The following is a 26,753-nucleotide window of genomic DNA, read 5'->3' as shown; positions in this document are numbered from 1 at the left end:
AGCTGCCCAAAAGAAAGAATTCAAGTACTGTGGAGCCCCAGTCAGGATAGCACAAGATCTAGCAGCTTCTACATTAAAGGACTGGAGGGCATGGAATATGATATTCCAAAGGGAAAAGGAAATGGTATTACAACCAAGAATCACCTACCCAGCAAAACTCAGCATTATCTTTCAGTGGAAAAAAATGGGACTTTAATGAAAAAGAAGATTTTCAGATATTTGTGATGAAAAGACCTGAACTGAATGGCAAATTTGACTTTCAAATACAAGACCTTAGAAAACCATAAAAAAAAAAATACCTGGGGTCGTACAGTGGGCGACTGCCTTGTGTCTGAGGCTGGGTTTTGGCTGGGATCCCCCTGGGTCCAGGGGTGATGATTTGTCCACTGTGTCACTTAGCTAGATGATGACATCTTTAGGGTTAAATTGAGGGGTGAAGGGAATTCATTGGGGGAGGGGGAAGGACAGAAGTGAAATCCTACATGAAAGTAATAGGAAAAGGCTTATGGAGTGGGGGAAGTGATGGGAGAGGAGCAGGGCAGTAAATGAATTTTACACTCATCAGAAAAGGCTCAAAGACCTTAAACTCATCAGAGCTACCTCAAGGAGGGACTAACAGACACACCCAACTGGGTGGAGTAATCTATTTAATCTGGGCAGTAAATGAGCCTAACACTCATCAGAATTGGCTCAAAGACCTCAATCTCATTGGAATTGGCTCAAGGAAGGAATAATGTACACACTCACTTGGGTGGAATAATCTCTCTAACCCTGCAGGAAAATAGGAGGGGAAGGGGATAAAGAGAGAGGGGTAAAAGAAGGAAGGGCAGAGTGGGGGAGGGGACAGACAGAAGCAAATTCCTTTTGAAGAGTGATAGGGTGAAAGAAGATGGATAATATAATAAATATCATGGGGAAGGGAATAGGATGGAAGGGAAACAGTTAACAATAGTAATCATGAAAAAGAGAAAAGGGGGAAAATTGTATAAAAAATATTTATAGCAACTTTTGGTGGAGGCTAAGAATTGAGAATCAAGGGAATGTCCATCAATTGAGGAATGATGGAAAAAGCTTTGTTATATGATTGTAGTGGAATGGTCTTGTGCTACAGGAAATGACAAACAGGATGATCCCTGAAAAACCTGGAAAGACTAATGAACATCAATGTATAGTGAAGCGAGCAGAGCTGGGAGGACATTGTGCATAGTGACAGCAGTATTGCTCAATGAGCAAAGTGAATGACTTTTCTCTCAGCAGTGCAATGATCCAAGACAATCCCAAGGAACTAATGAGGAAGCTTACCATGCACCCCTATAGAAAGAACTGATAAGAGGAACACTTGTGGATTGTACATATATAACCTGATTGTGATCTTGTGGAGGGGGGAAGAAAGGGAGGGAGGGAAGGAGAAAAATTTGGAACTCTAAATCTTATGAAAATGAATGTTGAAAACTACCCTTACATGTAAATGGAAAATAAAATAAATGTTTGTTGAAGAAAAAAAAAAGAAAATGATGAGATAACATAATGAAACTTATGGTATGGAGCTAAATCAGGTTTTAGAGAAAAATATTTCTGTAGTTACTTATATCACCAAAAGAAGGATATAGACGTCAATAAATTGAACATGCAACTAAAAAAACAAAACAAAACCGAAAGCAACAAATTAGCAATCCCCATATAAACACAAAAATAAGAATTCTGAAAATGAAAGGAGACATGCTATTCAACGCAAAAACAAAACTAACAAAAACCTCTTGAAATGACACATAATATAAAATTGAGAGCTTTAGAAAAGTGGCAAATACTCCATGGTTAATTTGAGTTTAAAAAGAGAGAAGAAAACCAAATCACTAAAATAACAAGTAAAAAGGGGTAGATTTAGATGTGTTCGACTTATTAAAAATACTACAAAGCATGGTAGCATTAATTATCTCATTTTTATTTAATTAATTTAACCCTCATACCAAACACTAATTAATTGGTTGTTTTATTTATTATTTAATGTGGTAAATTCTATCTGAAACTAAGAGTTAACATTATTCATAACAGACAAACAAGTTTTTCTATTAAGATTAGGAGCAAAGCAAGGTTGTTTATTGTCTTCACTATTATTTGGCAAGGTTTTAGAATTCTAGTTATATAAGACAAGAAAATGAATTTGCAGAAATAAACAGGAATCAAAAAGCATTTATTAAATACTGGGGTACCACTTGCTGTGCTAAGCATTAGAGATATAAGTAAAAAGCAAATTCAGCCCTTGTGCTCAAGGAGCTTGCATTCTAATGAGGGTCACAGTATGTACATAAATAGGTATATGCAAGATAAATACATACATTTACTAATGGAAGGTAACCTTAGGGAGAAGGTACTTGTAGCTGGCAGAACTGGGAAACACTTCCTACAGAAGTTGGCTTTTGAGTAGAAACCTGGAATTTTAAGGGGTGAAGATAAGGAGGGAGAGCATTCCAGCTTGGGCACAGCCAGAGCAAAGGCTTGGAGATGGAACATGGTGCATCATATGTGAAGAATAATAGCAAGTAGGGTTATGTGGCTAGATTTTAGAATGTGTGGAGGAGAGTAATGGGTAAGAGCACTAGAAAGCTAGAAAGGGACCAGGTGATATACCCTGTGGATAAGTATGAACCACAGGAATTTATATTTGTCCTAAAAGGCAATAAATAGGGGGCTGCTAGAATTCATTGAAAAGGGTGGGTGGCATTGTTAGACTTGCACTACTGGAAATTAACTTTCGCAGCTCTGGAGGATAGATGGGGAAAGATTTTAGTCAAGGAGACCATATTGGAAACAGGTGAAGAAATCTAGATGGGAGATGAGGAGGGCTAGAATTAGTCTAGGTGGCTGCCTACTTGTAAGAATTTAGCATTGACTTGGGATACACTACTTCATTAACGAACCTTCTAATAACCAGGGTTTATCAGCAGACTTCACTGCTTTGCAGCCTGGCTGCCTGAACTCATTCTCCCATGTTCAGCATACTCCCACCTTCTTTTACTCTCCCTCTCCCTGATACTGAACCCTCAAATGCTAATGATGGATTCATCTTCCCCATTACAGCTCTCTTTTCTCTCATTCATGTCTACTTCAACCCTACTTTTTTTTTTCCCCTAGTGAGGCAATTGGGGTTAAGTGACTTGCCCAGGGTCACACAGATAGTAAGTGTTAAGTATCTGAGGCTGGATTTGAACTCAGGTACTCCTGACTCCAGGGCTGGTGCTCTATCCACTGTGCCACCTAGCTGCCCCTCAACCTTACTTTTTACCTCCCTTCACCACTCCCACAACTACCATGAAGAAGTAGCTCTCCTCCTTGCCAAGACATGTTCCTTTATATGTTTCCTTGATATCCCACAGACTGTCACCATCATCCCTATGCTCTCTTCAACAATTTAAATTTATTTAAATGTATTTTTTTCTGTTAAAGTGGTGAGATGAATGAAAAACCCAAGAGGGTTTCTGGGTAATTAATAATGTATTTTAAATTAGGCTAGGTGTAATAATCAATAAATTGATGATCAGTGGATTATCTCTGTAACCAAAGATACCTAATGGGAATTATTAAATTTTTTTTTGAGAGGGAATGACCCTGACAGGAGAAGTCTAGTCTGATTGGTGGACATTTAAATGAGGAGGTGGCCTAAAAGCCCTTTTTTAAAAGCTTTTCATTTGGTTTGTATATTTTCTTTTCCCACAAAAGTACAAAGATAAATGTCAACTCAAAATATTTGCAACATCATTATCTTTGTTTTTGAAATGATCTCCCGTGTATCAAAAACTATGACCAATTCTTTCTTATACATGAAAAGATGACAAAAATTAGTAATTGTAATTCTATATTTAATAGTCATATTAGAAACAGTTTTAAAATTCACACTTACATTGTCTTTTTCTTTGAAATTTTTTCAGTCAAACTTTAAACTAATTTTCAGGAAAAGTGATACGGACCATTAAGTTCTATCATATTGATGCACATGAATTAAAATTTCATTTAGGTTGTCTTTTTTTTTTTTAAAGGTAAAGAGCTTGGAATGGAAGAACAAAGAAAACCAGGAAAAGGGATTTTCATTCTTGTTTTCAAACTTTAAAAAATACTACTTGCCTTATATTTTCCCAAACATCTGCAAGGAGAACACCTTATATCACCCTGTACTTGGTATGCATACTTTAGAATTTTTTTTTTTTTTTAGTGAGGCAATTGGGGTTAAGTGACTTGCCCAGGGTCACACAGCTAGTAAGTGTTAAGTGTCTGAGGCCGCATTTGAACTCAGTTACTCCTGACTCCAGGGCTGGTGCTTTATCCACTGCGCCACCTAGCTGCCCCTAGAATTTTCTAAAATATATCGAAGAACAGAAAATCTCTCAATGGAAAAATGAAGGGTATTACTTTCAGAAAACTCATAGAAATACATGTTTAAAGAAATGATTGATAGAGATGATACTTTGATTTGTAATGCATATTTTAAATAGTTTGATTAACTTACCTTGACTTCATCAGTACTGAAATTGTCATGAAGAGTTTTTAAGTGTCTAAGGGCTCATTCAGTTTGAAAATAAGATCACAGGATTATAGCTTTAGAGTTGAAAGTGACCAGAGGTCATGTATACTTCCCACCCTTAGTGTACAAATAAGACTGAAACCTCTTCACTTAGTTGTGATTTTAATAGCATTTTATTCTGATGTTTTAGTCTGATACATATTAAAATATGAAGATTATTACAAAAATGTTTTCTTTAATTCCAAAAAATTTGAACTAAAGGCATTCAAAATACTGAGGTGACTTAAATTGGATTTGCAGTTTTGTGTTTGACTATGTCTAATGGATCGTTTACACATTATCAGTTGTTAAAAGTGTTCATTGTATGTAACACAATCCTGCTTTGTCTTTCTAACTTCCAGTCCCTAAGTTTGGAAAGCCATGTAGAATTGTTCAAAACCATTTGAATTATTGGCTTTTATTTAGCCCAGTTGGATAAGCAAGAAGTCGGAATTATATTTTGGATAAGATGACTCACAAATATGTCTCACTGTTCTTTAAATTTTGTTTATTTTGTGCAAATCTAGTTACATTGTCATTTGTGTTCCTGTTAGCCTTCTTTTGGCTTGAGTTGACACTTGGGTTTAACATTGCTCTAAGAATTCTTTGTACTTGTACAAACTGCAAATAGATATATTTCTATATGTATACTGATGAGTTAGAGTGTGCCCCCTTTGGGCTTTCATGCTGACATCTACCTAATTGTAGTTATACGGAAACTATTTACTAAGGCCATTGAAGTAGCTTTAAAATTACACTGTCACAGACATTCTTTCCATACTTTAGTTTAATCTTTTCTTCATTTCTTTTGAATAGATATCCCACAGATGAGACCAAAGCCACATTATATAATGATAAAGAAGGATGTTGAAACCAATGAAACAATCTATTGCACAAAGGAGCCTTTCCTCAAGGCTCGTGTTATAGTTATTCGTTGGCTGGTTTCTTTCTGGCTTGAGCCAAAACCTCACACAGGACCTCATATTCCTGGAATAGAAGGTGAAATCTTGCCAAAGAATATTCAGGTAACATCTGTATCATATTTCAAAACATTTGTGATAGGAACGATATTTCCTTTATGGTATTTCCTCCTGGCTAAGCTAGCTTTTCCCAAAGCCCTGGTTCATGCAGGTTAAGTTACTTCAGTGAGATAGTGAAACTCTTTTAGATCTGATTAGTTCTGGGGACTAGCTCAGGTTCTTGACTTGGTTTCTCATTCATTTGAATGACAAAAAACTACAAGAGCTCTGGCTCGCTCTCTGAACTTGAACTGGTAAGCTGTGCTCAGCTGAATCAGTAGGGGAGCCTCACTAAATATCCTTGTTAAATTTCCTTCATCCATGATGGTTAAGTAAACCTCCTTTTGTTGAATCTTTTTTTTTAATTTTATTTTTTTATTTTTTTTTGCAGGGCAATGAGGGTTAAGTGACTTGCCCAGGGTCACACAGCTAGTTAAGTGTCAAGTGTCTGAGGCCGGATTTGAACTCAGGGAGTCCTGAATCCAGGGCTGGTGCTTTATCCACTGTGCCACCTAGCTGCCCCTTTTTGTTGAATCTTAAATGACTATGAGTGCCTCATGTCATGCCAGTATCTGACCTATCAATATCAAACTATCAGGAGACTGGCCTGAGCCAGGCCTAGGTCATGATAACATTTAATTGTAAATTAAATATTTTACTTCTCATAAATAGGAAAAATTATTTTTCAGTAGTATGTGTTTTGTCACATAATTACCTATGATTCCAGTGTTATAGTTGAGGTTTCAGTGGAAATTGCTAACAGAAAGGGAGTTCAGTATGTTAAGAAAAATTGGCTTCCTCCATTCTCTTTTTATTTTTCTCAAGTAACAGTCTTTCAGTGGAGTCCTTCAACTCAAACCTTCTTCCTAGATATCAGCAGGTAGGTGTAATGTAGGGAAAATATTTAAGTATTGTTACTCAGCTGCCCAAAGAATTTGATTGACCTAGACTTATGGAATGTTAGGTCTCAAAGGATTCCTTAGAGTTCCCATTTTATAGATGAAGAAACTCAGGTCTTAGAGTGGTTAAAGAATTTTCCCAATTCAGATATTACAAATTAAAGTTACCTAACTACAAGTAGACCAGGAAATAAACTTATGCCACTTGATTCCCAGTACAGTATTATTTATTCCTCTTTTTTCTGTTCCATGCTTTTATGTTAGTAAATAAGTTTTCCTTTATACACATGACTCTTACCAACAAATATGCATTGTCAAACAAAAGAAATTCCTACTTTAGCTGTGTCCAAAAAATATATCTGCAACTTTAGTCTCTGTCAGGAAAAAGCTATATAACATATTTTGTTACTAGAAGGAAGCTAGTCTGTCTATCTTTCTCTCTTTCTCTCTTTCTTTCTCTCTTTCTCTCTCTCTTTCTTTCTTTCTTTCTTTCTCTTTCTTTCTTTCTCTTTCTTTCTTTCTTTCTTTCTTTCTTTCTTTCTTTCTTTCTTTCTTTCTTTCTTTCTTTCTTTCTTTCTTTCTTTCTTTCTTTCTTTCTTTCTTTCTTTCTTTCTTTCTTTCTTTCTTTCTTTCTTTCTTTCTTTCTTTTTCTTTCTTTCTTTCTTTCTGGCAATGAGGGTTAAGTGACTTGCCCAGGGTCACACAGCTAGTAAGTGTGAAGTGTCTGAGGCTGGATTTGAACTCAGGTTCTCCTGAATCCAGGGCCGGTGCTTTATGCACTGCACCACCTAGCTGCTCCCGTGTGAACTGTTTTTGATAAAGCCATGGTGACTCTTTGTAGTCACTGCTTCCCTTTTTACCAACCATCTCTTTAATGATCCTTTCCAAAGTTTTCCCAGGAATCAAAGTCAAACTTTTGACTCATAATATGCAAGTTCCATTCTCTTCAGTTTTTTATAAATGAGAACATTTGTCGTTTTCTGTGATTTTTCAGATATCACTGACAGTAATTGAACAATCACAACTGCTAGTTCTTTCAAGACCCATTTGTGTCATATGGCATGGGATTTTGTAAGGGCTGCCTGTTGCTCTCTGCTTATCTTGGGTATCAACTCCATATTAGTTCTGTTGGGTCTGAATTTTCAATGTAAAAGTCACTTTTTGTAGAGTTACCTTTTCTCTGAACCCTTTGAAATCCTTGGTGTATGACAGACTGCCTAGAATTCATTTTTTTCCCCTTAATCATAGTTTGTAAGGTGGAGTAGTCACTTAACTCTGGACATTTCTGTCATTTCTACCAAAATAACTAGTTTCTCCTTGTGAGAATATTATTTAGAATTGAATTTTTCCTTGTCTACTCAACCTTTTGAAGGAAGAAGTTGTTACTAAGGCAAGTTAAGAAGCTGGCTTTTAGCAGATCAAGAGCACCAACAGATAGCTGAAGAATTGAAGCTATATACTATATCATATTTCTGTCCTCAGGTGTTGATGTTTCTCACACATCTCATCTCTTCTTTCTGGCCAAGAAAATTCTAGAAGTAGAAAATTCTGTAGTAAATTTAAGAGACAAAATCATCTGTATTTCTTCTTCCTTTTGCCTTCACCCAAATGTTCTCCATCATATTCTCCCATCTGGTTCCTGAATTTCTGGTCAGGTATCTGTCAATTCTTTGTTGTATGCTTGTGAGCCAGAATTCCAGATCCCATTCTCAGGTACTACCATCCAAGCCTGCCATTCACTTCCCAGATTAATTGATATTTTTCTTCATCTCTTGCCTTCATTGGGAAGCTGTTAGGAAACAACCTTGGCCCTGTGGTCTTCACTTTCTTGTTCAAGAGTCTACTGTACCCTCCAGATCAACCTTGATATTATTCTGTGTTAAAAGAGAATGAATCAGGGTTACTGACAAAGAGCATAAAAAAGGATTAAGGAAAATAAAGGAAAATTAGGAAGTAGAACCTGATGAAGAAGGATAAGAAGAAAGTAATTGGCAAGACAAGACAAAGAAAGTAGAACAATTTTAGGATGAAGCAAATTAATTATTCCACTCAAATATCTTTCTGTTTTCTCCATAGATCCACAGCCATAACACTACCCATCATTCTTTCATCCTTGCATCATTCTTTTATACTTTTCACCAGTTTGCCCCATCTTCCAGTGCCCTTTATCAGTTTCCTTCACCCTCCTATTGTTCCACTTGCCTTTGTCTTTTTTTTTTTGGGGGGGGGTGAGGCAATTGGGGTTAAGTGACTTGCCTAGGGTCACATAGCTAGTAAGTGTCAAGGGTCTGAGGCCAGATTTGAACTCAGGTCCTCCTGAATCCAGGGCCGGTGCTTTATCCACTTAGCCACCTAGCTGCCCCTCATTGTCTTTGTCTTGCTAATTATTTTTTCCTCCTTCTTGAGTCTCGTTCAGGTTATACTCCCTAATATTTATTTTCCTTAATCATCTTTAATCGTCATTGATCCTGCTCTTCTTTTTTAACCTAGATGTAGAAACTGAATCTATCTCTAGTCCTGAAGATTATTCTGCACATTTTCTCTTGCAGATTTTGTAGAATTTCTCCTCACATTCAAATTCTGACCTACTTCACTAGTTCAAACCTCTCTTCAAGTTACTAACACACTTTCCTTTTTATCTGTCTTCAGTTCTTCTCTCTGGTTCCTTCTTCCACAAAAGTAGAAATAGAAATCCTTTTTTCAGCTAAATACTTTACTTTCTTACCCAGACTCCTAGAAAATAGTCCATTCATACTTGCTCTCTCTACTTTTCCACCAAATCACTTCTGAACTCCTCACGTTCTGGCTTCTCAGTCTACCTACCAATCCTCTGAAACTGTTTTTTCCAAGTTTACAAATGCTAAATCAAATGGTCTTTTCCTCTGTGCCCAGGCTTCTTGACCTCTCATGCAGTTTTTGACAGCCACTCATCTCTACTTTTTCTGAATAATCTCTCATCTTTTGGTTTCCATGATATCTTTATATTTTCAATTTCCTCCTGTCTTTATTCTTTCTTAATAAATATCATCATATATATTCTGACTCCTAGCCCCCTAGGCTCTTTCCTGGGTTGTGCTTTTCTCTTTTATATGTTCTCTTGGTAGTTTCATTATTTCCCATCTATTCAAAAATCTTTATGCACATAACTCCTACAAAAATCTATATTTCTAGCCCTGTTCCCTTTTTACCCATTGCATATTGTATATCTCCACCTAGAGAATCCCATAAGCATATTAAGCTAGACATATCTAAAATTGAACCTGTTATCTATAAATTTGGCTCTTCTTCAGATTTTCCTATCTCAGTTGCCTACATTTTATACCCTCAGAGTCGTTTTTGACTCATTCTTTTCTCTCACTCTTTATTTACAATCATTTGCATAGAGTTCTTCACAATTTCTAACACATCTGTTACCTTATTTCTATGCATATCACCACAGTCCCCATCACTTATCTCTTGTACTATTGAAATAGCCTCTTGGTGGTTCTTCCTCATTCTAGTCTCTGTTTTCCAATTCATTCTAACATAGCTATCTGATTATGTCATTCCTGTGTTCAAAAGCTTTCATTGGAGTCATACAGTCTATAGAAAAAAAAATGGAAATATCTCCATGCTTTGATCCTGACCTATCTTTCCAGACATCTTAAACATTGCTCTCTTATTTTGCAGCCAAATTAATCACATCCAGGGGTCCCACATCTTCAACTTCTGCCCAGATTCTCTATCATACCTAGGTTTCATTTCCTCTTTATTCTGCCTCTTAAAATGCTTAACTTTCTTTATTGTTCAGCCCAAGTGCTACTTCTTTCATTTTAAAAATTATTTATGTTTAACATTAATTTTTTAAAATTTTGATTTCTAAATTCTATCTCCCTCTAGCCCCTCCATCTGTTGAGAAAGCAAACAGTATATCAGCTCTATATGTCAAGTCATGCAGAGCATATTTCCATATTAGCCATGTTGCCAGAAAGTAAAAAAGCAAGTATGGGAAAAAAGTATGCTTCTTTCTGCAGTGTTTATCATTCTTTATCTGGGTGTTGGGGAGCTTTTTTTCATCATGAATTCTTTGGAATTGTTATGGATCATTGTACTGATTAGAGTAACTAAATCTTTCACAATTGATCATTGTTACAGTGTTGCTGTTATCATGTACAGTGTTTTCCTGGTTCTGCTCACTTCCCTTTGCATCAGTTCATAGAAGTCTTCTCAGATTTTTCTGAAACTATCCTCATCATTTTTTACAACACAATAGTATTCCATCACAATCTTATACTACAAATTATTTAGCCATCCCCAATTGATGGACATTCCCTCAATTTCCAATGCTTTGCCACTACAGAAAAAGCTGCTACAAATATTTTTGTACATATTCGTCCTTTTCCTTTTTCTTTAATCTTTTTGGGATACAGTCTTAATCTTGATACTGGGTCAAAGGGTATGCACAGTTTTATAGCCCTTTGGGCATAGTTCCAAATTGTTCTCCAGAATGGTTGGACCAGTTCACTACTCCAAGAGTGGATTAAAGTATCAGGTCCTTCTTTCATGAAGTTTTTCCTGATCCCTCTAGGTGTTCATTTTCCCTTCCTCAAATGCTGTACCCAGGTAAGTAAATGTAAATTGTTTCCTGTAGAAGAGTGTAAGGTTCTTGAGGATAAGAGCTCTTGTATTCCTAGTACCAGGCAAAGGAGACTTAACCCACAATTGGATTTTATTAAAATGTCTATTGAATTAACAAATATTTTTTCATTTTAACAAATAATAACAAATATGCTATTTTTTTTCAATTTTTAATTTTAGAGGGCAGCTGCTGGTTTGGCTTCTAGAGAAGAAAACAAAAATGACAGTTCTGATAGAACAGAAAGAACTACAGAGCCAGAACAGTCCCATTCTAATACAAGTACCCTTACAGAGCGAGAACCAAGTTCATCTAGTCTCTGTAGTATTGATGAAGAGCATCTCACAGACATTGAAATAGTACGAAAAGTCTTTTCTTCTAAGAGAAGCCATGTTAATTTTGTCACAGAGATCTTTCGACAGGTAAATGCATCTTGTTCTTTCTAATTTTGAGAGCATACCCTTTGATATTAAAATATTCACTAAGTTTTAGCTATTGAAGTCAGTTTGTAGATTATTCTTTGAAATACTTTGTTGTTTTTAGTTCTTTAAAAGTATGCTCCATGAAATAAAAGGTCATATACATGGTTCAAATATGCACTTATAATTTTTTTGGGTTTTGCAAGTAAATTTTGTCATAATTTTTCATTTATATATTTTCTTAATTAAAAAACCTTCCCTCTTCTGCTTCATTGAAAATCTCTTTAAAAATATTCATACTTTAGGTTTTAGACTACCAAAACCTACCATTTGCTGAACAAGTTAAAGTAATGCCTTATTATCTGATATTGTAAGGTAATTGAGGTTACAAGTTACCAAAAAATTCCAGTTGATTAAGTCTTAATATTCCCAGATAAATGGTCTTGCTATTATTTCTTTTGTCATTTCCTGTTCTTTGCTCTGCAAGAAGATCCACCAGTTTTTTCACTGCCCTGTTTGGGTAGTATTACTGCACCTGGTGACTTGGACTCATAAGGGCAAGTAATTGCTCTGTTACTGTTTGCTGCTTGGCTTGGTTATCAACTCTCTTTTATCCATTTTTATTTTTTTTTTCTTTTAGCTTAAAAAGTATTCTCCTTGGCAGAGAATACAAAAGTAAATAAGAGATTGAAGAACTCCACATTTTCTCCATCATCCACTATAATTACTCCTTCAGTCCTGAACAGCAGACTTATCTTTCTCTGATCCTTCTTTTTATTCTATCATAACTTGAAAACCCTCTTTTTGTTGTCCTTTCCTTTGCTTGAGAGTCTCAACTCATTCTAAGCATTATCTACTTCTGCATAGAGACATTTACCACTCCGGTATTTTTGCCAAGAAAACCCTGTGACAGTATTGGTATGCTATGGGGTCAACTAATTCTACACAAGGATTATGTGACATAATTTCCCCTGACTTTCCTTTCTTTCCATTTTCCCCATACTCATTGTATTTCTCTTCTATTCTCTTGTTCAATCATTTTTCAGTTTTATCCAACTCTTCATGACCCCATCTGTGGCTTTCTTGGCAAAGATACTGCAGTGGTTTGCCATTTCCTTCTCCAGCTCATTTTACAGATGGAAAAACTGAGGGAAACAAGGTTTCTTGCCAAAGGTCACCACAGCTAGTAATTGTCTGAGGTCAGATTTGAACTCAGTGAGTCTTTCTGACTCCAGGCCCAGCACTCTATCCACTGTGCCCCCTAGCTGCCCTATTCTCTTTCTATAGATCTCTTTAGCTCATCAAGATGTAATAATCATTCAGGCCTTGGCTGGTTATAAATTTCCTTTGTGACCCCTAATGATAGGATTCAGATGAGATACATGTATCATCTCCCAGTATTTGAATGTAAGTAGTTTATCCTTATTTAATAGTCTCTTATCATTCTATTCATTGTTTTTTTGTGTTTACCTTTTTATATTTCTCTTCATTCCTGTGTTTGAACTTCATAGTTTCTATAGAGTTCTGGTCTTTTCATCAGTAATATTTAGAAGCTCTCTATTTTATTAAAGATCTGTTTTATCCCCTGAAATTTCATACTCAGTTTTGCTGGGTAAATTTTTCATGACTGTAAGCCCATTTCCTTTGCCTCTTGGAATATTGTATTCTAAAGCCCTTCAGTACTTTATGGTGGTGGCTGCTCAATCATCTAAGATTCTTACTCTGGCTCCTTGGTGCTTTAATTCTTTTTTTTTTTCTTGGCAGTTTCAGTTTCAGTTTCAGTTTTTTTTTTGTTTTTTTTTTTTTGCGAAGGGCAATGGGGGCTAAGTGACTTGCCCAGGGTCACACAGCTAGTAAGTGTTAAGTGTCTGAGGCCGGATTTGAACTCAGGTACTCCTGACTCCAGGGCCGGTGCTTTAACCACTGTGCCATCTAGCTGCCCCCCGAGTTGTTTTAATTTGCATTTCTTGCATTTTTTTATGTGATCATTGACAGCTTTGATTTCTTCTTCTGAAAACTGCCTTTTCATATTCTTTGACCATGTGTTATTGAGGAATAACTCATATAGTATAATGATTCTTAAATTTTTTTTCTCCTTAATTATTTTTCCAGGTCAATTATTTTTGCTATGAGATACCTTTTTTTTTCTTTTTTAATTCTATTTTTGGACTTTGTTTTGGTATTTCTTGTTGCCTCATTGCCTCATGGAGTTATTAGCTTCTATTTGGTCCATTCTAAATTTTTAGGAAGTTTGTTGCTCAGGCAAAGATTTTTTTTTTTTGGGTGGGGCAACGAGGGTCAAGTGACTTGCCCAGGGTCACACAGCTAGTAAGTGTCAAGTGTCTGAGGCCGGATTTGAACTCAGGTCCTCCTGAATGCAGGGCCAGTGCTTCATCCACTGCACCACCTAGCTCCTCCCAATTTTTTTTTTGACCTCTTGTACCGTGCTGTTAATTCCCTTTCCAATTCCTTCTTCCTTAACTCATTTTCTTTCCAGTTTTTTCCTTCAAGTATTCTCATTTCATTGATGAAGACATTTCTTAAGTCTTTAAAATTCTTGCTTTCATCTTTTCTATGGAATTCTAGTTGTACTTTTGCCCAAATTTTTTCTTTTTCTTTGAAGCTTTACTTATAGATGCTTTGGAATAATTTTTTTTCTTCTGGATTTGTGTCTTGAGCTTCTCTGTCACCATAATAACTTTTTATGTTGTGATTCTTTTTGTTCATTTGTTTGCTTGCTTAGTCTTGCAGCTTACTTTTTGGCTAGTCTTCTTTTGGCTGGGTTCTGTGCACATCAGGATGGAAGGTCCAGTTTGGTCCTGTCGTTCTTTTTTATTTTTATGCAGAATAATGAGGGTTAAGTGACTTGCCCAGGGTCACACAGCTAGTATCAAGTGTCTGAGGCTGAATTTGAACTCAGGTCCTCCTGAATACAGGGCTGGTGCTCTATTCACTGTTGCTCTTTTCTTGAAGTATTGAGTGTTGTATTGTTTTAGCCTCTAAGAAATAGCTCAGGGTGGGAACATGCAAGATTTTTTAGGCTCCCCAAATGGTCTGATCCAGGGCAGAGTCTAATTGCCTTTTGCTTCTTTTTCTGTGCTTTGTAAGTTACTGATGTGGGTTTGGGGTTGTCACTGGACTCAGCTGGTATAAACCAACTTTGCTGGTACAGAGTGACAGAGTTGCAAGCTTCCCTTCTATCTATGATTCATCTTCTGGTTATTCCTCTTCGGGCTTCAGACTGGCCTAGAAGCTCTTCTTGGGATTATTCACATGATACTGTTTGCTTCTGATCTTGACTCTTCTCAGTATATTGGTCAGGGCCTTCTACCACTTCTACCCTGGAATGCCACTTCTGGATGTGTGTCCTGTCCAATTGCATGTTCATATCATTTAATCATTTTTATATTTGAGAATGGTTCCAGTTTTCATATATTTTATTAATTCTACATATACCTCAAATACTATATCTGTATCAGAGAAAATTGTTGTGAAAGCTTTTTTCCCCTTAATTATTTCCCTTTTGAGTTTAACTGTGTTTATTCTGCTTGTACACGAGCTTTTCAATTTTGTTTAATGCAAATTTTCCATTTCATTTTTTTATCATCACCTCTGTCTTACATAAGAATTCATTCTCTAGTAATTTTTGTATCTGTTCTTATTGAATTTCAGCATACTAGATTCAACCCAATTTTCAAGTCTTTCAACATTTTTTGTGGAGTGTAACTGACTCTGTCATTGAGTATGTTGGCTATACCTTCCAGCTTGGTGTTATGTATAAATTTTATAAATGTGTGCCATTTATGTCTCTATTGAAGACATCGACAGAAATGTTTAATAATAGAAGGCAATAATACAGTTCACAGTTCCCTGTGAACTTCCAGTGGAGTCATCTTGCCTGTGTGATATTCATCCATTAGCAATTATTGAGGGTAGCCCTCTAACTAGTTTCTTTCTTTCTTTCTTTTTTTTTTTTTGGTGAGGCAGTTGGGGTTAAGTGACTTGCCCAAGGTCACACAGCTAGTAAGTGTCAAGTGTCTGAGGCCGGATTTGAACTCAGGTCCTCTTGAAACCAGGGCTGATGTTCTATGCACTTCGGCACCTAGCTTCCCCTAAAGAACATTCCATTTCTTTTTTTTTGTGGGATGATGAAGGTTAAATGACTTGACACAGTTATCCCAAATAACAGTCCAATCCTTTCCCAGTTCTTCTTCTTTCTACTTAACATAATTTAAAAAACAATACCAACCCTTTTGAATTGTCCTTAAATTTTGTACCTCACCTCCACTTTTTTTTTTTTTTAGTGAGGCAATTGGGGTTAAGTGACTTGCCCAGGGTCACACAGCTAGTATTAAGTGTCTGAGGCCAGATTTGAACTCAGGTACTCCTGACTCCAGGGCCGGTGTTCTATCCACTGTGCCACCTAGCTGCCCCTCCACTTATTCTTTAACACTTCTGTTTCCATTTTTACAGGGATATGCCACACTCTTATGTATACTCTCTTTTGTCTGCCCTTTTGTATACATATCCCATTGGTATCTTCAGTCAAAAACTATTTTTCCTCTTTATTGGGATTTTCTTTAGTAAGTTCCTGAGCACTCTCATCTTACCCAGAAGAATAGCATGAGACACTATCAAATTCTTGCTAAAATCTAAGTGAGTTATATTTATAGCATGATTAGATTCTATCTACAGATATTGTCAGAACACTTAGAAATTTGCTTTCCCAAAACTAGGTACATTTTAGACTATGCCTGGCTTTCCTTTTTCTCTATCACAAAATCCAAAAAGGTGGCAACTTCCCTCTAAGGGTCTCATCATTTTTTTTTCTTTTGGTGGGGCAATGAGGGTTAAGCCCAGGGTCACACAGCTAGTGTCAAGTGTCTCAGGTCAGATTTGAACTCAGATCCTCCTGAATCCAAGGTTGGTGCTTTATCCACTGTGCCACCTAGCTGCACAATAACACATGTATTTTGGCTCTGGAATGTCACACAGCTAGTAAGTAGTAACTGTACTACCTAGCTGCCTCTCATATTGTTTTTTTGCGGGACAATGGGGGTTAAGTGACTTGCCCAGGGTCACACAGCTAGTAAGTATCAAGTGTGTGAGGCCGGATTTTTCAACTCAGGTCCTCCTGAATTCAAGGCCAGTGCTTTTATCCACTACGCCACCTAGCTGCCCCCCCTCATATTGTTTTAATGATTATGGCTTTGTAGTATAGTTTTAGATCTGGTGCTGCTGGAACCTCTTCCTTCTCACTTTTTTCCTCCTTGAAATTCTTGACTTTTTGTTTCTCCAGATGAATTTTCTTTTTTTTTCCAGCTCTAAAATTTAATCCCTTGGTAGTTTGATTGGCATACAACTGAATAAGTAAGTTTAGGTAGTATTGTAATTTTATTTTTTTTTGGTGAGACAGTTGGGGTTAAGTGACTTGCCCAGGGTCACACAGCTAGTAAGTGTTAAGTGTCTGAGGCCGGATTTGAACTCAGGTCCTCCTGAATCCAGGGCCGGTGCTCTATCCACTGTGCCACCTAGCTGCCCCAGTAGTATTGTAATTTTAATAATATTGGCTTTTGAACAATCGATATTATTCTCCAAAAAATTTGGATCTGTATTTTTGAATTGAATTGTGATTTTAATTTTATTGGCTTTTGAACAAGTGACGTTCTCCAAATATTTAGATCTGTATTTTTGAATGGAATGTTTTATAGTTGTTTTCATATAGTTTCTTTCTGTGTCTTGGAAGGTAAAGGCCCCAATACTAGATTTCCTGTATTATTTTAAGTGAAATTTATCTTGTCAGAAACTTTTTTGCATCTAGTTATATAACTGTATGATTTTATTATTATTATTATCATGGTCAGTTTTGTTTTCAGCTTTCCTAATATTGAACCAGCCCAACTTTCCTGGTATAAATTTGACCTGTTCATGGTATAATCTTTATTTTATGCTGCTATAGTCTCCTTGTTCATATTTTTAAATTTAAAATTTTGTATCAAAAATCATTAGCAATATTATCCTATTGTTTTGTTTCTGTTTTTTTACTCTCTTTGGTTTAAACATTAATACTGCCGGGGCAGTTAGGTGGCACAGTGGATAGAGCACCGGCCCTGGAGTCATGAGTACCTGGGTTCAAATCCGGCCTCAGACACTTAACACTTACTAGCTGTGTGACCCTGGGCAAGTCACTTAACCCCAATTGCCTCACTAAAAAAAAAAAAAAACCCACCAAAACCCATTAATACTGGGTTTGCATCATATAAGGAATTTGGTAGAGTTCACTTGTAAATCCATCTGGTCCTAGGGTGTTTTATTTTAAAATTATGTAACGATTGGAATAACGCCACCTGCTGGATACTTACTGTAGAGGAGTTCTGCCCATGAAGGGAAGGTCTTTGAGGGCAAGACCAGGAGTCAGGAAGTGACGCGGGCTAGTGGGAGGAGGAAGGAAGAGACTGGCGCTCAGTCTCGGGCCCTTTCCTGAGGACGCTGGCGGAGAAGGGAGCTAAAAATGTGCTCTCCCTTTAATAGATAGAAATCTAGGCCTTTCTCTCTCTCTTTACCAAATTCTTATTCTCCTTAATAAATGCTTAAAAGTCTAACTCTTGCTAAAGCTTATAATTTATTGGCGACCACTCATTAGATATTTTAGACAGACTAGCTAGAATTTTAGCCCTTAACAATTATCAGTCAATATCAATAAATACCAATACTACATACACTATTTTTAAAAATAGAAAATGAAGGGGTCCTGCCAGATTTTCTCTTAGAAGTTCATTTATAGTTTGTTCAATTTCTTTTTTAAAGAGTTTTACATTAAATATAATTTTCATTCTCTCCTGAGGTCATTCCCTCCTGCATCATTGATATAAGTGGAAAAATAAAATATTATGTTGAAACTTCAGATGTATTATTGCATGAACCATGGTTCATTGGCATTCCAACATAGATACTTTGGTTGGTGAGGCCTTACTATATCTGTTGTTCATTTTTTTCAGTCACATCTGATTCTTCATGACTCAATTTGGAGTTTTTTTGGCAAAGATACTGGAGTGGTTTACCATTTCCTTCTTTATCACATTTTACAGATGAGAAAACTGAGACAAAGAGGGTAAAATGACTTGCCCAAGGACACACAGCTAGGTCTGGGGCCAGATTTGAATGAGCAAAATGAGTCTTCCTGACTCCAGGCCCAGCACTGTATCACTGTGCCACCTACTTGTCCGTTTCACTACATTTAGCTGTCCTCAGACCCAACCCTGCTCTTTGATTCTAGCAGTTTTCTGACTTGATATGGGTATTCTCCACCCTGCTTCGAATCCTTTGCTCTGGGAAATCTCATCCAATCAATACTACTGTTGCTTTTAGAAAAAGCCTACCAATTGTCTAACCTACTGTTCCACTCAGAATCCTTGTCTATACCATGCCCCTTTTCCTGGTTACCACTCCTTCTATGTGTTGTCTCCCATTATTAGAATGTAAACTCTTGGGGGCAGCTAGCTGGTGCAGTGGATAGAGCACCGGCCCTGGATTCAGGAGTACCTGAGTTCAAATCCGGCCTCAGACACTTAACATTTACTAGCTGTGTGACCCTGGGCAAGTCACTTAACCCCAATTGCCTCACTAAAAACAAAAAACAAACAAAAAGAATGTAAACTCTTTGAGGTTGGTACTTGTCTCACTTTTGTATCTGCACAGTGTCTAGATATAGTAAGTGCTTAATAATTCTTTCATTTATTCATTAATTTCATGAGAATTTCAGGAGAATTCATGTTTGAAAATGAGAGAAAATGTCATTCAGACCGCAACTTAATTGGTTTTAATGATTTGGAAAATTTTTATATCTTACATTCTGTATCACAATAAATACACAACTGCTACTTCAGCAAAGGAGAATGTGACATTATCTGTCATAATGTTTTTGTGTTTTTTTACCAGGCATTTTTATTACCAATTTGTGAAGCAGCTGCTATGAGGAGAGTGGTGAAAGTGTATCAGGAATGGATTCAGCAGGAGGAGAAACCTCTGTTCATGAAAGAGCCTGAAGAAATTGAGATTACTTCTACAAATTTACCTTGCATTGAAAGTGATGTAGAACCTGACGTTTTATCAGAAGAAGGAAAAGAAAAAGAGGAGGTAAAATGAAAATATGTGTGTGTGTGTATACCTATCTATATATCTATAGCTATCATCATATACAGAACTTGTTCACTTCTGTTTTATAATTGTGTCAATTGTGAGAACCAGGGTGCCGCCCCCTGGCGAGAAAGCATGTAACTAGTATCTTGGAAGTTGCCTGGTGCCCCGGAATTTGCCTCTATTCATAGAACTGCCTGTAAGTCATGTCAATCAATGGACCAGCCAATTAGCTTGGAGCTGCTTCCTCTTCTACAGGGGGCTTCCAGGAGAACCGGCTGGGACTCTCCCTCTCTTTGGAAGCCTGAGCTGCTAGGTTAAGGAGGGTTTTCTTTCTATCTATCCTGTATAGATTTGAGCTAGGTTTTTCCATTCTTTCAGAGATCTGTGCTCACTGTTTCTCTTCACTAACTTTAATAAATACTTAAAAGCCTAAACTGTTGCTGAATTTATTAGTAAATCTTAACTAGCTTCCCCCTCCTCCCCAAACTGGGGCGGGGTGGGGGGGGGGAAGGTAAGGATATATGTTAGATTTTAAACTTCACACAATGTCATTTTTTTTTTGCCAATTAGGAAAATAAAATATAATTCAATACAGTTTATAATTTAGTTAATAAAGCTTTACCTTTACCTTTCATCACTCATGAAATGTGACACTATTATTTGATAATACACATTGTGATGTTTAAAATCTAACTGTGATGTCTAAAAATCTAATGTGTGGTTGCCTTAAATTAGAAGCTTTAGCACCAGTCTTTGGGCATTAAGCATTTATTAAAGTATATTAGGGGTTAGTAAAAGGAACATGTGTAACAAGAAAGAGATCTACTTTGCCTATTCTTTCCTAAATGAAAAGGGAGGTCAGAGCTAGGGAACTAACCTCCCTTCCTACTTCCTGTCTCCCTTCTCAGAAGGGGTCATCCTTCAAGCTGATTGGTTGAGGGTGGTCTCTTGTTGATGTCATAGTCCACAGCCTCTGAGAACAACACCCCACTCAGGGCCAGCCAGGTGTGGTCTCTATTTAATCATCCTTAAGTAGCTTCTAAGTCAGTCTCTCAGTCTCACCCAATTTGGTCAATTCCAAATCATTCTTCAGATGCCCCTGGGCATCTGCCAAATCCTGTTATTTTATCACAACATAAAATGGAAGGTTGTTTTTTTTAATGCTAATAGTTAAATGCTATTTACTAATTGATGTATACATTAAAATTGTGTTTTTTGAAAGGCAATACAGATTTATTACATGGTCATTAGGGTTATGGAATGGAGAATAATGATGTCTTCTTGGAACTAGTATATTGTTTTTGGTAGTTATAGTTTCTTATTCTCTCTTCCTTATTTTATTTCTCATACCATTCATTCGGCAAATAAGTATATGCAATTTTGTTGAGTTGAATTATAGTCATATTATTTTAAAAAACTTTTCAAATATTAGGTCTTGTATCCCCATCTAGGTTAATTTAAATTTCTTGAGGGCAGAGAACATATCTTACACTTCTTTGTACCTATGTAATGACTAGCACAGTGCTTCATACTTAGTATTTAAAAAGTATTTATTAGTTAATAAGTGAATTGAAGAAAGCACCTGCGTTTTTAGATAGCTTTATCACTTAGGCAAATGATTCCTTCTCTCTGGTGGCTTCTTCTCTGTCTCTTTTGCTGGATCCTCATCTAAATCTTGCCTTTTAGCCATAGGTATTCTACAGGGCTCTATCCAGGGTTCTCTTCTCTCTCTATGCTACTTCACTTGACAATCTCATTAGCTTCTCTGAATTTAATTATCATCTTTATGCTGCTGATTTTTTTTTTTTAACCAGGCAATGAGGGTTAAGTGACTTTCCCAGGGTCACAGAGATAATAAGTGTCAAGTGTCTGAGACTGGATTTGAACTCCAGGGCTAGTCACCACCTAGCTGCCCTGTGCTGATGATTCTTAAATTTACTTAGTCTTAACCTTTCTGCTAATCTCTGGTCTTTCATCTCAAACTTCTTTTCAGACATCTTGTACTAGATGTTTGGTAGACATCTTAAACTTAACATTTCTACAACTGAATTTATTGTCTTTTCTTCTAAACCCAACCCCATTTTGAACTTCACTACCACTGTCAATGGCATCACCATCCTGACAACCTAGCTTGGAACCTAGGTGTCATTCTTGACTCTTCACTGTCGCTCAAATCCTGTTTCTTTTTTTCTTTTTTTTTTTTTTTAGGTTATACATTACAATCATATTAAACATATTTCCACATTAGTCATATTGTAAGAGAAGAATCAGAACAAAAGGAAAAAATGCAAGAAAGAATAAACAACAGCAACAAAAAAGCAACAACAAAAGTAAAAATAGTATGCTTCAATCTGCATTCAGACTCCATAATTTTGTTTTTTTTTTCTGAATGTGGAGAGCATTTTCTACCATGAATTTTTTGGCATTACCTTGGATCATTGTATTGCTGAGAAGAGTTAAGTCTATCACAGTTGATCATCACACAGTGTTGTTGATACTGTTCAACTCTTATTTCTAATCCTCTTTGATGTTGCCACCACTTTGGTGTAGATCCTAATCACTGCATGTATGGATTATTGCTATACCCTCTTGATAGAACTCTCTCCACTCTAATCCATCTTCCATTCAGGTACCAAAGTGATTTTCCTAAAGTGCAAGTCTAACTGTGTCATCCTCTATTCAGTAAATTCCAGTGTCTCCCTATCATTTCCAGGATCTAATACAAAATCCTCTGGTGATCAGAGCCCTTTATAATCTATTATTCCACCCCCTGCCCCTTTATTTGGCCTTGTAAGGGGCTAAAATTAGCCTTGAGCGCCATGCCCAGCCCATGCCCTGCTCAGCAGGGAAATGCAGGGGAACCCTCAGCACGCCCCCGGGTTCCTCCTCCCAGCCCCAGCCTCTGGGTGCACCAGGCACAGGGACTCCATGCAGCCTGGGGGCACCAGCAAATTAGCTTGGTGTGTGTGGGCTCGGCCAGCCAGAGGTTCAGGGGAGACAAGGGTTTTATAGCCTGGGGGTGTAGAGACATAGGAGGCAGGACTGAGAAAGGAGAGGCAGGGAGAAAGGGGGACGCGACTGAGAGAGGAAGGGGACAAGAAAGCGCAAGCAGGGAGCTAGAGAGAGGGAGGTGAACTGGTCCAAGTGAGGTGTGGCTGAAGGGGCCAGCCACACCCACAGTTGAGATCCAGTTGGAGATTTCACAGCCACAGAGGCAGGCGAGAAAGTTAAATGCAGTCAGATCATATATTTTACTTTTCTGTATCCTTATATCTAAGTTTATTCTTATCAATAAACCCTGGTTTTTGCTTTAAATTGAAAGAGACTTTTTCTTATCAGTCTGGGAGAAGCAGTTGGGAAGGGGGCTGGCCCTTACAGATTGGCTAGGCAGATAAAAGCCTACAGACTGGCTTAGGCAGCTAATAGCCTACAGATAGGCAGCTAGCAGTAGTCAGATGCTGAGCCAGCTGATTTGAGCTATAGAAACTTTCAGATAGCCAGCCAGCCAGGAGTTTCCAGCTATCATTCTCAGATATAATTTCTCAGATTGGTGACCCAGATGGGATTTATGAGCTAGTTTTCAGCCATACAATTTTTTCAGCCTCACAGTTTGGTTTAAAATAAATACCTGGGTTTGGGAATTTCTAGAAAATTTGTACTCAGGAAAATGATACAATCAAAAGTTTTTTTTATTATGTGACAGCAAACAGGCAAACAGCATATGCACACATACTATATGACAATATAAACAGTCAAAGGTTCATTCTCATGGATACAAGAAACTCCTTGTTTAAGGGGGGACACATGTCAGGGAGGAAATATTCCCAAATTTGGGGTTTTCATGGCGAGATTAGATACCTTAATGGGGTTGGTTGAGAACAGAAAATCAGTGCCAAATGGTAGAGGGAACATTCCTAATCAGACCCAGATGTGGTGGAAAAGTTCTCAGGGTTCCTCATCAATACCAGGTTTGGGTGAGTCTTAGATAGGGGAGTTTCTTTATTAGGACCACAAAATGGTACAACAGCTAACATTATCTAAGGCAGCAAAAGAAGAATGACTCAAGGTTCTGCTGGAGGTCAAGAGCTCATCCAATCAAAAAGCTTCAAGCCTTGACAGAGAATTAATGATGGAAAAGTACAAACCGTCTGTTTTTATTTATGTGCTTCTATGGGAATGAAAACCACTTAAACTAAGTGATTCCATATTAGAGTCCTATCATTATAAATATGATATCAATCTATAAACATAACATCAAACAATAGAAAGTTGTCAGTAACCACTTGAGTGGTTACAAAGTACTTAAATACATAATCACTTGAGTAGTTATAAAGATAAGTTACTGGATTTGTGGTAAAAAGTTTTAACAGTCGGTTAGATAATGGAGAGACGCCAGTTTTTTTTTAGGACCACCCTTTTGGGGAGGAGACCAACAGCATGAGCTATGCACACCAGTCCGCCTGCGACGCATGCCTGATTGCCTGCTGAGCACTCGACTTCCGGGGTGCAAGCTTAAAAGGCAAGGAGAGAACGGAAGTGGGGTCTTTTTTCCTGCTCCGCTCGTCTCCTGGCTGCGCTGCACAGACAGACGCTGACTGGAGTTTGACTCGGCCCGGCTCTCGGTTAACAGCACGTGCTTGACTCGGTCTCTCTCCCCAAAGGTGGCCTTCGGCTTTTGGTGAGTTTTATATGGAACATAGACTAAGCCTAGACTTAAGACGATTTGTATTGTATTTCTACTTTCCTATCCTTTTAATCAACATCACCTTGTGACTACCATACAATAAAAGCTCTAACTAGAAAACCAGAAGCTTCTTCCATTTACTAGTCTGGGAGATAAATTAAGGGAAAGGTTAAGTAGGGGAGATTTATGATCTAATATCCAATTTTAATCTCACAGTTTGAATTTTGTTTCCACTTAAAATAAATTTTTATTGATCTCTTTTTACATTTTCACCCTTATTTCCCACTGTGTTCCTCTCCTAACCCTTACCTAGAGAGTGATCTCTTTTAATAAGGAATTAAAAAGAAAGGAAAAATTTAAATCTAAGCAAAATATGTTAAAAAGCCTAATATGAAATTATGTGTTTCAGTTCCGTGGTTCCTCACTTCCACAAAGAAGCAGGGAGAAGTCTCATATCTCTTCTTTGGTGCCAAGCTCAGTCCTTATAATTTCAGTGTTTCTATTCAATTTCTATTGTGGTGGTGTTACCCCTTTTATGTTGATTTAGTCATTGTCACATCGCATAAGTTCATATTAGCCTTTTCATGATTCTCTGTATTTGTATATTAATAATTTCTTATAGCACAATAATATTCCATTAGATTCATGTACCACAAATTGTTTAGCTACTCCCTAATCAATGGACATCTACTTTGTTTCCAGTTTTTTTTCCTACTATAAAAAGTTCTGCTCTAAATATTTTGGTATACGTAAGGTGTTTCATTTTGTGATTTACGTCATCAGGGCATATGCCTAGCTGTGGAGTTTGAGTCATGGTTTCTTTTTAACTCTGAATAATTGCAAATTGCTTTCTAGAATGGTTCAACTAATTTTTAGATCCAGAAACAATGTTTAAGTGTTCCAATTTAATGGGTGGGAGGTAAAACCTCAGGAGTATTTTGTTTTGCATTATTTTTATAATTATTAATTTGGAGCAATTTTCCATATGATTTACTAGTTTGAAATTATCTTGAGAATAATTTCTTGTTATCTTTTCAGACTGTCAACAAACATTTTTTTAAGGGCCTGTTATGTACCAGGTACTGGGAATAAAAATACAAGCAAAAAGATAGATGATCCCTGCCCTCTAAGAACTTATATTCTATGGACCTGGGCTGTGTATTGAGTGTAATAAATTGTTAGATATGTTGGAGCGTCCCTTCTTTACAGGGGAGCAGGACATTGGAATTTATACAACCAGCCAGGTTTTATGGGGGAAATGGGGTGAGGGTTTGGGGTTCTTAGGAATTCCTCTTTAAAGAATTATACCCTCTTGCACACAAAAGCAGTTAGAATAAGATGGTAGTTTATTTAGGGGCAAGGGAAGGGAAGGGGGGAGGGAAGGGAAACCATGAAAGAAATCCTTGGACTTCTCATGGGGAGAAAGGCACAAAGCACGTGACTCTGAGTTACCAATCTCCTTGAGCAGGAGACCAGCAGGTACTTTTATAGGGGACTGATGGGGGTGTGACCATCTGCCTACGGAAAGTTCCTTTAGTGAGGGAGGAACATCCACCATTGGTGGTGGCTAGAGGAGTTGGGTGAGGGGTGGCTATGGATCTCTCAAGCCATCTCTCTTTTCTGGACACAAAGGCTGCAGCCGCACCCAAACTTATCTCCCCAGGGAGATCAGAATGAAGGGTGGAGGTCCCAAAGCTAGCTCAGTCTGATCTGGTTCAGCTTATCTCTCTCTAGGGGTATCTGTCCTCTGGTTTAGTTTCTCAAAGAGAAGATTCCTTGATGTACCCCAGGGAACTTCTGGGGTGCTCTGCACCCTCAACATTCCCCACTTTTCTATATATAAGGAAAGGGGATGAAGATTCTTCTGAAACTGCTTCATGCTGACTGGGGGTCGAAGAAATCATGGCGCAAGGGAGGGGGAGGGGAGAGAAGTGGAGAAGGCCTGGTCCCCAGGTGAGAAGCTGTGAGGCCCAGAGGGTCCAGAGGCGACACGTTAGGCACAGTGCCATGAATCCTTGAACCTAGATGGAACAGACTTAAACAAAAAAATTAAAACTGACCAGAGCAGAAACAAAAAGGGACTTTATCAGATCAGGAGCAAAGTGTGACTGATTTTTTTTCCAGTGGAAGCTGGAAAGGCTGAATGCAAAACAGGGTGTGGCCTGCTTTATCAGAGTTAAGTAATCAGATCAAAGCCTAGTTCTGTGAGAGGCAGTGTCTACATTTTAGAGTCCTTTTACCCCATCCCCACTTTGTGTCTTGATTGAATGCTAGGACCTGAACGAGAGAGTAAGACAGAGGTTGCCCCAAAACCATTCCTAGGCTTGCCTCCTATGTCCAGCTTTGGCCAGGCCAATCTCTTGGGTGCTGCCCTGGGGATAAAGAGGTAGGAGAGCTGGCCTCACCTTCATGTGGTGTCCCCC

At 37.6% G+C, this 26,753-nt stretch overlaps 1 protein-coding gene across 11 annotated transcripts in view; it reads left to right on the top strand.

Annotated features, from left to right (window-relative positions):
* RALGAPA1 (Ral GTPase activating protein catalytic subunit alpha 1) overlaps positions 1–26,753 on the top strand; it is a 304,015-nt gene that overhangs the window by 56,366 nt on the left and 220,896 nt on the right. For all 11 annotated transcript variants that reach the window (XM_043989575.1, XM_043989574.1, XM_043989567.1 and 8 more), the window contains exons 8-11: positions 4,035–4,173; positions 5,372–5,580; positions 11,271–11,510; positions 19,446–19,643. In XM_043989575.1, coding sequence (XP_043845510.1) covers positions 4,035–4,173; positions 5,372–5,580; positions 11,271–11,510; positions 19,446–19,643 — 786 coding nt within the window. The remainder of the gene's footprint in view (positions 1–4,034; positions 4,174–5,371; positions 5,581–11,270; positions 11,511–19,445; positions 19,644–26,753) is intronic.

Source organism: Dromiciops gliroides, chromosome 2 (assembly GCF_019393635.1).
Source record: "Dromiciops gliroides isolate mDroGli1 chromosome 2, mDroGli1.pri, whole genome shotgun sequence".
In the NCBI taxonomy this organism is placed as follows: domain Eukaryota; kingdom Metazoa; phylum Chordata; class Mammalia; order Microbiotheria; family Microbiotheriidae; genus Dromiciops; species Dromiciops gliroides.
The sequence above is the reverse complement of the archived record's forward strand: the minus strand, read 5'-3'. Positions and strand labels throughout refer to the sequence as shown.